Source organism: Poeciliopsis prolifica, unplaced genomic scaffold (genome assembly GCF_027474105.1).
Source record: "Poeciliopsis prolifica strain line A6 unplaced genomic scaffold, Auburn_PproV2 SCAFFOLD013, whole genome shotgun sequence".
NCBI lineage: Eukaryota > Metazoa > Chordata > Actinopteri > Cyprinodontiformes > Poeciliidae > Poeciliopsis > Poeciliopsis prolifica.
In genome coordinates, this window is record NW_026562388.1 from 9,731,352 (window position 1) to 9,742,373 (window position 11,022).

Here is an 11,022-nt window from a genome sequence, read left to right on the forward strand (position 1 = left end):
TATATATAGTGCCATTTGAATAACTTGTTGTACAAATGGCACTATGCAAATACATTTGCTTTGCCTCAGATGAACTAGAGAGTGTGGTGGAGGCTATTTGGGGAGGATGAAAAATGTGTGTACTTTGCTACTTATGCATTAAATATTCGAAATAAGCTTTCACACTGTTGCCAGCTCCGGCTGAGTGATGTTTCTGTGGAAACCAGTAATGGCTGAAATGTGTGCAAACCTAATCACATGGTGAGGCCAAAATAAATTATAGAGTTTGCTTGTTTGGAACAAAAACAATAAGACAAAAATTTTTGTACGTAAATATGGTATAAAAATTTAATGATGCTTTGAGGTTATCATGCTTTAAAAAATAAAGAAAACAAACAACAACAATCAGAGAAGCATTGAAATCACAAAGTGACGTGTGAATATAAAGTACAGCGGTGCTACTTTTTTTATCGTCTTTTTCCTACTTTCTTAACAAAAAATAGAAGTCTGGTGGCACAGAGGAGCAAAGTTGTAAGACAAACCCTGGCTTTGCCTCCTTTACCGGGAGAAATATGCTATTATTTACAAAAAGATTTATACATCAAGTCATTATTCATTCACGCTTGCAAACAGAAAAGCATTCACACATATATTCAATGTGCAATGATGAAATGAAAACATGAAATCCAAGATTTTTTTTTTACAGCCTCACTGCTTTAAATGTTTGTGAAATATAAAATATGTCTTATCACAGCATACCTGGAAATAGCTTTGCATTAGCATTAAAAGACAATTATGACCCATTGTTCAAAACTGTGCAAAAAAAACAAACAAACAAACAGCACATTATAGCAAACTGCTCCTCCCCTTAGCAGGTTCACAGGGTGTGGCAGTGGATTTGACAAGAAGCCCACAGCCATATGATTTCATTTAGAACATATTTCACAGCTATTTACAGGAGGCAAATTGCGCTTATAAAAGAATAGCTTTCTTTGAAAGTGACAAGTAATTATTTTCATGTGAGGGTAGAAGTTATCTGCTGTCAATGAGGCAGTTGTGATTAAGTCTCAGGAGCGTTTGAGTTCAGTTAATCTGCGGAGAAGCTGCTGCTGCCTGGATCGGAGGCGCTTCTTCTCCTGCAGGTGCCGCCTCTCGCTGAGATGCAGCTCCTCCAGGTAATCCGTCGCCTGGGTCAGGATAGCCACCTTGGGGGCCTTGGCCGACTCGAGGCTGGGGATTTGGTCCCGCAGGGCGGTGAAGCGGGACCTGAGGTCATTCCTCCTTTTCCTCTCCAGAAAGTTGTGGTTTCGCCTGCGGTCAGAGTCCTCCGCATCCGAGTTCAGCGGGGTGTCCGAGGGGGAAGGTGGCAGCTGGTGGGATGTCGTGCAGGCACGCTTGCTCAGAGGCTCCTCTTCGTAGTCATCGTCATCCTCCTCATCCTCTTCTGGGTCACTGTCCGGCGAGCGGGCTGCGTAGTTGTGCTGCTGCTGATGGATGGACATGTGGAAGCTTTTGGGGCAGGGGTCCGCGCGGACCCTGATGGTGACCGGTTTCCTCCCACTCAGCAGCCGCACTCGGTTCTGCTTGCTCTCCACGGTGACCACATCAATTTCTTCCTCATCATCTGTCATCACAGAGGAAAATAACTTGTGAATTGGGAAGGTTCATCTGAGGGCACTGCACAGTCATCCTAAAACAACGGGTTTCTACAAAGAGAGTTAAAGTGTAACTAAAACAGCAACAAGGAAGAAACGTTCGCAATAATGAGGCTTCAATCAGTGGCTATTCAATAATCTAAATGAGGAGATTCAAAGGGAGACGGCATTAATGCAGCTGGTAAATGTTTAACTTCACTCTGTAAGGTGTTCAGGAAGCGGAAGTGCAGAGGTGGGACCAAGGTGGGGGTGGAAGCATTCCCTTTGCGACACAACTGTTCTTTTGTCAGACTTTCTTGGCAGCATTTCAAAAATATTACTTCAACCAATCAAAGAAATGATTCCACAGTAGTTATTCACGGCTTGAAGCTGGTGATGTAGCAGTTTCTGAACTATACCAGAAGACAAAAATAAAGAGACTTTCCGACTTTCTGTATTTAGAGAAGAGGCAAGAAAATGTAGCTGCAGGAATCCAGTAAAAAACGTCTATCAGCAGAGCTTGAGATTATTTTTTGATTGGATCCGGGTTCATACTTATGTGACCTGAGTCAGAATGCTGAATGGGAACCAAAACCAAGCTAAGTGAAAATAGCAGTTTCAGATAATAACACAGAATACTCTTCAGTAAAACTAATTCCTGTTGCAACATTGTGCCTTGTTTAATCTAGTTTTACTTGATAACGTTATTTCTAAATCAAAATAGATAATTGACATGACACAAAATGAGCATACAAGTCTGGGAAATGACGTTGTTATGATTTTCTACACAATCTGGCAGGATCTGAGAAGGTACCATACTTTTCTGGCCCCACACTCTAACATCAAGATTAAATGTTTAGAATAAAAAAATTGAAGTAGTAAACTAAGGTTGGCATGGACGAAAAAACATGCCAGCAACAATTTCAATAAAAAGCTACTCAAAACTATACATTTATGAGGTAGAATTTAAGGTTTTTTTTTCTTGCGTTATCATGATTTATGGCAGCAACACAACTTGGCTTTGATTGCAGTGTGTGGCATCCAGTGACAGTGGCCCCCATTTGGTCACCCCTCACAAAACTTCCTGGAGACGCCCCTGTGCGCAATGGCAATAAATCATGAAGACAGAGTAAATCCGCCCCTCCAACTGCAACCAACGATAAAGAACCGGGGTCTGTTTGCCTCGAAGTGATAGGGGCGCGGTTTTTAAAAGGAAGCATGACCCGTTCAGAGCAAGCAGAAGGCGCTTTTTTGTCAAAGAAAGAGAGAGAGAAAAAAAAACAAGTCCTATTTGAGGTTGATCTGGACAACCACTTTGCCTCGGTGCCGCCTTGCTTTTTCCAAATAACCTATTGTTGGTGGGCACAATATAACCCAGAGGCCGGGCAGGGTGGGGCCGTCCTTACCGGAGGAATCGGAGCGAGACTCTGAGCCAGACGACGCCGGCTTTCTGCAGGATCTTTCTGCGGGGATGGTGAGAACGGCGGCGGGGTCCACGCAGTCTATAGCCGCGGAGATGAGACCACCCGTTGAGGCGCACTGCGTCTTGGTGGCCCGGACCGAGATCTGTTGGGGAGCCGGGGTCTGCGCCGCAGCCGCCGACACTTTCTCAGAACTACTCCACATGCAGTCCTGGATGATGTGCGCGCTGAGGTTATCGGGCGTGAACGCGCCCTCATGCACTTCATCCGGCCCCAGCACCTTGGTCAGCCAGTTCAACTTGTCCCCCGGAGAGAAGTGCAGGGCAGAGTCACACAGAGTCCTGTGGGGGGACATGGGAGGGGTGGGCAGCAGCTCGAACTTTTTCCAGATATCCTCGCTGGGCGCAGTGGACTTATAAAAATCCTCCTCGGTGTCGAAATCGTGGAAAAAATAAGACTGGAAACAATCAAACTCCATGTCCAGGCTGATAAAAAAATCCACGTTAATCCCAGAAATGAGGGCGATCCTGTGAAGTCCAGAGAAAGACATAATTAATTATGTTACATCTAAAAGTTTTTTCCCGTCCGACTGATCAAACATCCATCTAATGGGACATCAATCCGGAAACAGCTGACTTCCAACAAATGGGACCACATTAATTATTAATCCCATCTTGCGGATGCACTCTTTGCAGTGATGGATACAGGCTTTTATTGAATAAGGGGATTGCATATCATAATAAAAACACAAACACACGCACATAATATCTCAGGTTATCTTATGTTTAAATTCAAGTGACGGTTAATCTAGTGAATAAAGATTGAGATTTCTCAAAGCCAAAGTGAAGCATTTTCTGAAATGCAGTTAGTTCAGTACTAAAGCGCTAAAGGAAAAAAGAAAAAAAGAAAAAAGTGGACAGAGACCGGGTTTAAACACATCAAAGCGGCTCCATTTCCTCACCAGAAACTCGGCGTGTAAGAGTTAAAAGTACCTACCGGATCTCTGCAGGTTCCAAAAGCGCAATTCAGCACATTAAAATCCGCCCGTTTCAGCGGATGGAGTCACAAGAAGCTGACACCATCGATCGCAAGGCGGCGGAGAAAAGGGGACGCTGTCTGGAGATCTGCTTCAGTTTACTATTAAAGAAACACGACTTCAGATTAAACGCGGAGAAAACGCCACCGGGGCTCAGACAACAAACGCAAGACCCGCCCGCCTCACAATAGAGAGCCCCACAGTGCGTTTTTCGCGCCAGTCAGATATCCTGTTATATGCGATAAAAGCGCAGGGAGGAGCCGCAGCCGCTGCAAAGTCTGCTGCGGTAGATCCGGGTAAAGCCCCTTTATTTGCATCAGAGACGTGGGGGAGGCGCGCAGGACCCCGCCCCGGTCTGCAGCACCAGTCATGGCCACAATAACAGATTTACTATAACTGTTTCGTTCCTATTGAGGATAGGAACGACAATGTCAGGGTGGAAATGTAAACTAAATATAAGGTCAGTTTATTCTCGTCGCAAAAATGTGTGTTTCTAAAAAGGTAATAGCTCGACCTAACGTTTGCAATTCAGTAAAGTAGAACGTGATTCAGAAACGTAATTTAAAAATAATAATAATAATAATCAGTTCAGTTGAAAAATTAGAGGTTCATTACGCACAGTGTGATAACATGCAGGATTGTTTTCTTTTTAATTATGAGTTACAGCAGTAAAAATGTACAACTTAATTTATCAAATAATTCAAATACTACATAACACTAGCAGCAAAAAAAAAAAAAAAAAAAAAAAAAAAAAAAAACTTTAATCCATAAAAGTTGAGTCATAGCTTATATGAGCTTAGGGAAGACAATAGTCTACCAGACAGTCCTTTACAGATAGGATAAGTGACAAAAGGTTTTGGCTAAATGGTCTGGTTCCTCAGAGTGCTGCTGCCAAGCTTTTGATTGGAAAATTAGTTGGAGGGAAAAAGTGTGCTTATGTAATAGCATCATTGAGGGGATTGCGAAGTTAAACCCATTACAGAGTTTGTGGGGAATTCACAAGGTGTGAACCGTGGCAGGCGTCAGTGGATCAGGAAAAGGTCTCCACTGGTTTTGGCCCGCTGTGTCTCATCAAAGTTTCCTGCTGCTCTTGCAACCTGACAAGGCTGTGGGCATTTTGTTTTACCATTTGCAACATTTACTGCAAACATTTTCTTTCACTTTTATATCACAATTTATTGAGCTTTTTCGGGAGGATCTCCAAATTCCCCAACTTTGGAAACTTTTGTATGTAGTTCATCGGGTTCATGTCACCCTTTTTTAAAAACTGTGTGCACACTGTTGGCCAAACCTCATGTCTTGTGTTTATTTCTGTTGTTGAACCTTCATGCGTATCTTACAAAAGAGAAACCAACCGTTCTTATAAATATAGATAACTGATTTCAGGTTATTTTTGTCCAAAGTTACTTAGTATCACCCTAGAATGACTTCAAATCGGGAGGAATGATACATGGTTATTTAAGTACATTTTTGTACAATATAAAAAACATTACTGAAACATATAACTTTACACTTCTTGGCTTTAGACAAAGTAACTCTTTTTATTTATCTGTATTGCACATTTTGATAATGTTTGCAGTCAGTAAAGCCATTAGGGCTAGCAGTTTGCTACATCCTGTTCAGGTTGACCTCAGTGTTGCATGTCTTTGAACAGGGGAAGGAAATAAGAGCTAAGAAAAGCAACCAGTAGGCAGAAAATGTTGACAGAAAGGTCACTTTACCAGTTTACCAGGCGTGGCAATTAGACCTACACTTATATTTTTTCCTAATAATTATATAGAAAAACTTAAATCATTTTTGAGCTGTTTGAACCAAAATTGAGAGCAATGTTAGAAATTTCACTCGAAATGCTTTTAATCTTGTTTTTTACATCTGTTCATATTTGACTCTCCAAGGCTAAGGCTACTTGAATGAGGTTTTGACACATGCTACCCTAATTATCTATCTATTATCTAATTATCATCACAGAATTGAAATATTACTTGCTAACATATCACAATACATGCAAGAAGACTGGGGTCAGCATTTAAGTCAGGGGTCACATAGTTTGATGTCTTCCTTGTGCTGCCTGCAATTCTCAGACATAAAGGCGACATGTGTCGACCTCGACACCAAAGATTACTTGAAAGATTAACCTACTTTCTCCTAATCTCGTTAAAATTAGCAGAATTAAGAATTAGTCTGCAACTTGGGTTACATAAGAGCTTCTTTCCATTAATGTCAGTCAGATCAGACCAGTTTTAAACTAACTGGAACATTTTTTTTTTTTTTTTTTAAGCTCCACCGGTGTGAAAATGTGAGAATTTGGAGAAGTGGTTTGTAAATTCTACTACAAAGAATCTGAATCAAATTAAAACTGGTTTCACACCCAGATAGAGACAAGACATCCAGGCTCACTAATAGATGTTTATATTCCAAACTATGAAGCCATTCTCACATTGCTGGGTGGAGTGCACAAATGGTTTGCATTTCGACACAAAGGAGCACAATGAGGGCCGTGTCGGGACTCGGCTGCTGAAGACCTCAGTAAGTGCCTGTAAAGAGAGTAATCTTCTTTAAGGAGCGAGCTTCAACAGCTGCAAACAAGTTCATGTCCTAAAACAAACATAACTTTATTTGCTCTTAAAATCTCTTTTTACAGGGCAAAGGAGAACCACGCCTGAAAAACAGATGCTCTTGTCAGTGACCTGAAGCGTTGGATTAATGGTGTTGAATCAAGCGGTGATTAAACAGGGAGCTGATTTGCCCATTTCACGTCTGGTGTAATTAAACTCTCTGTGCTGACGGGCGAGCAGGAGGTTAGAGTTTACCAACGTCCGGTGATCAGAGAGCAGCAGGTCAGGTTCACCCACCACCCCCTGTCTTTTGCCTCCTGCTAATATATTGATCCACTTTGCCTTCGCCTTGGCGTGGGTTTCTATTTACTTAATTAACTGTGCATTAACTCAAAACAAAACCTTCAACATCGAGGAACTGATTCGTGATGGGCATCTGTCGTCATTGTGTGTCTTAATGTCTAGCACATATCGCTAAGCTGTTTTTTAAAGCTACAAGTCTAACTTACTTTAAATATATTTTTGTTGTCCACAGAGGAACATGTCATTGTCATATGTTCAGTGAGCTTTTCCTGTTTTGTTTTTACACCTTATTTAATTGAGGTAAAAACTGCCCTCCCAAAAATAAGCATCCAGACAGATTCATCTGGTGACATAACTGACCAGAGCACTTTTTCTTCTTTTGTCATCTGTTTTTAATCAAATTCAAGCAGAAATCCAAGCTCTCTTATATTGTGACTGTACATTTGGTTGTAAGATATAACTTAATGGACGATAATAAAATAAGAAAATTAAAAAAGTTCTTTCTTGACAACACAGGTGGACAGTTAGGACCGATTACGTCCTGCAGCAGACAAGTAAAATGTTTTGACATTCAGGCTCACTAATAGATGACCATGGACCAGTTTTCTTGTCCCCTGACCCGAAACATTTAGTTGTAACTTAATATTTTCATCTTAAGCAATATTTCAGCATTTGTTTGTGAGTTCAAGTGATTACACCAAAGATTAATTGCTTTGAAACTAAAAGTTTTGATCTTCATAGGAGTGGACAGTATCCACTAAAAAAGGATTTTAGAGGTTTGATATCTAGTTTTCGATCAAATCAGGCATTTTTGTTTTTCTGAATCCTAAATTAAACTTTGGATTGTTTTTTTTTTTTGCAACACTTCTGAAACTGAAGTGAAATTTGTCTTCATGGCAGAATCGTTCATAGATGCTTTTTTTCAAAATCCAAAGTTAAATGTAACATTTCTATTTTGCTGAATCTAAAATTAAAGTTTTGCTTTCATCATGCAGTTTCTTTGCATTCAGACTAGAACAGTACTTTTATTTTAACATGTCTATAAGAGAACCTATATGCATTGGTGAACATATTTGTTCTGTCTGCCATTTTACATGGTCTCTATTTTCTCTAACATTGGTAGAGTAGTTAACATGGCAACAAATCCAAATTCTTCTCTCAAATGATATTTTGGATAACTTTCCTTGAGAGTTTATTTAAAGACAGTAAAGGGACCATCATTTGCATGATTTTCAAATGTGCTTTTAGTAGGATAAATCAAGACTATTTTAAGTTCTTCCATTTATTGCAATACATCTGCAATGTTATTTTGGTAAAAATCTTCTGAGACAATGAATGGTCTCACACTGGAAAATCCACATCATGGCAATCTGAAGTCCATAAAAGTTTTCTCTGAAGTATTAATACATCATTTTTATTCATTTAAAAGTGTTTCTAGATTATTGTCCAATCACAGATCAGAGATCTCAGTGCTTATATCCCTTCAAATTTCCAAGTTGCAGTTTTCTATGCATGGGATATTCCATTTACCCAAAATAGAAGTATTCAAGACTATAATCTGCTTCCCTCAACTCCTTTTTCTTTTCCATTCCTTTAAAGTTTGTGATATTCCCCTCTGTAGGGGAAACGCTCTTTAACACCAACAAAAGCATCCCCCTCAAGTCGTTTCACAGCTTAACTTCAAGTAGCCTCTATTGTTCCTTCTAGTTAAAGCAGCATATGTGTGGGGATGCTAAAAAAAAAAAAAAATGCTGAAGGGTTTGGGATCCACTCAGCTGAGTAACAGTGTGGTCTGCAACTCCCAGTCAGCCTCCTGGAGAACATTAAGCCCACCGCAGTCCAGGAATTTGGAGGGTTTTTCAGAGATTCTTTAAAACATTGCCCGCATGTGCAATAAAAGAGGGTGTACCCGCTTTCCCCACGACCTCCATGACATCCCCTGGCCCTGACCTGTGACCCTTCCCTCCCAGCTGAGAAAATATGATTTGGAGCTGGTTCCAAAATGGGACCAGTCATTCAAAAAAGAAAAAAAAGACATGCAGGAAAGAAAACAAAATAAGTCACACAAATGTTATTGCACCCCTGGGACGTAAAAAAAAAACGGATTCTGGTGCTCTTCCATCAGCAGCATGTTGCGAAACAGAGTTTAACTAGGTTCCAGTTTTACCTGCTTGCAGCTTTCACACACCGCAGATCTCTATCTATCAACATTGTGCATTACATCAGGCTTTTACTATGAGCTGTCATTTCCTCAGTGAAGTACTGCAGCAGCAGAAGGTGGTAAGATTGCAGTCAAAGTCTGTGAACTGACCCAAGCAACACATTATAAATAGCCACAGATAAAAGACAAAATCCTGCCTGTGATTAGAATGAGGACAACTTGAAGTTTATTCTTACCGTGTGAAATGTGCTGCACAAACAAAGTTTACAAAATCATAACTGTGAGTTAAAGGAAATATCCGAGAGTAGCTGTGATGAATAAACGTTTTCTTTGATTGATTTCAACTGCTGTCTCGTTGCTGCAGATTTTGACTGACTTATGCTGCCACCTGGTGTTTGAAAGGTGTAAATGATCAAAACTCCTTCGCTCCGCCTCTTAAATATAGTGAGGAATTCCCTAACATCGACTAAATAAGAGTAAAAGAATATCTTTATTTCAATAAAAATATATACAGCATGAATGTATCTGTGTGACTGGCAGTGACAGTTGATGATCACATGAATAAATAATGAAACCAGTAGATATTCACAAAAAAATATTTAACGAATATTTTGTTAAGTTTCTTGACAAAAATTATGGCATTTATATCTATGACCAAAAGATAACAGCATCACTATAGTTATGAACACATTGCTGAGGATTCACTCTGCAGAGATGTATTACACACATTTTCTCCCATTCTGTTATTAAATTTAAACTTAAACTATTTTAAGTTTATGGGAGGTCTTATTACATATTATGTCTTATTACTTCTATTAAAGCATTAAGATTTCCTTGATCACTTTTTTGGCACACTGACAGTAAAAAAAATGCTACAGAATTAAATATATGCTAAGATATAATAAAACTACATTAACTCAAATAAGATGTAAATATTTTTGATACATTCCAGACTTTAGTTATTTTCTTGACATGTATGAGAGAATTTTTCAGTCAAGCATTAAGATAACTGGACAATATGCTTCCCCCTCCCCGACCAAATCTACTTTCAATCAATCAATCACTCAATTGAGTAATTTTATATATAAAGCACCCTTTTCCCTATAAAGCAGCTCAAAGTGCTGAATAAATCAATAAAAACAAACCAACAAAAACAAACAATTACCCATCCCACATTTCCATATAGAGACTACTTTGGCCATTATTTATTAAAGTTGGACAAACAAGAAAGCATTAAGCCTATTTTGTATGAATTTAGAAGCACATGAAGGATTTTTCCTGAAGCTGCACAACTCGCAGGGCGGCAAGCTAATTTTCTGACTTTTTTATATATATATATATATATATATATATATATATATATATATATATATATATATATATATATATATATATATATATATATATATATATATATATATATATATATATATATATATATATATATATATATATATATATATATATATATATATATATATATATATATAAGAGACACACCTGCACCATCAAGTGTGTCAGGCAGGGGCATGCACTGCAGCAAGACTACATGCAAAGTACTGAATATTCACAAGCCATGCAAAGTGCCTTCTCAGAAAATAAAAAAATAAAAATGGAAATAAAAAATATACCATTCCAAATATTCCAATGAAAATCTATTCTTGAATACCTATTTTGTTTTGTAATACATTATTGGCTCTTGTGAAGAACTTAAGGCCATATAAATAAAGTTTCTACTTATATCAACATAGAGCATATTTAAAGTGAGTAGAGGTCATTTTGCCCTTTTACCGATTTGTACCTGTGAGAAATATACTTATGGAATTCCCAAGTTACTTCAAAATGCTGAACTGACTGTAAAGGAAAATCTGCATCAAGTGTTGGACGGCAGCAAATGTAACCTGGCTGAATTTACACAGAGGAAGAGAAAGAC

General features: G+C 38.9%; 1 protein-coding gene across 1 annotated transcript; it reads right to left on the bottom strand.

The window, feature by feature from the left end:
- Positions 1 to 299: 299 nt before the first annotated feature.
- On the bottom strand, positions 300 to 4,341 carry LOC129365620 (protein L-Myc-1b-like). The gene is made up of 3 exons (XM_055038938.1): positions 4,031 to 4,341; positions 3,020 to 3,561; positions 300 to 1,603 (listed from the first exon to the last, which is right to left on the bottom strand). Exons 2-3 carry the CDS (start codon positions 3,510 to 3,512, stop codon positions 1,047 to 1,049), a joined length of 1,050 nt encoding a protein of 349 aa, XP_054894913.1. The 5' UTR covers positions 3,513 to 3,561; positions 4,031 to 4,341; the 3' UTR covers positions 300 to 1,046.
- Positions 4,342 to 11,022: the final 6,681 nt, after the last annotated feature.

Bases quoted from the DNA above. Each gene is read 5' to 3' on its own strand.
- LOC129365620 (XM_055038938.1), bottom strand. From the start codon at position 3,512: ATGGAGTTTGATTGTTTCCAGTCTTATTTTTTCCACGATTTCGACACC. The intron at 1,604-3,019 runs GTAAGGACGGCC...CTGTGATGACAG, and splicing joins GTCTCGCTCCGATTCCTCCG to ATGATGAGGAAGAAATTGAT.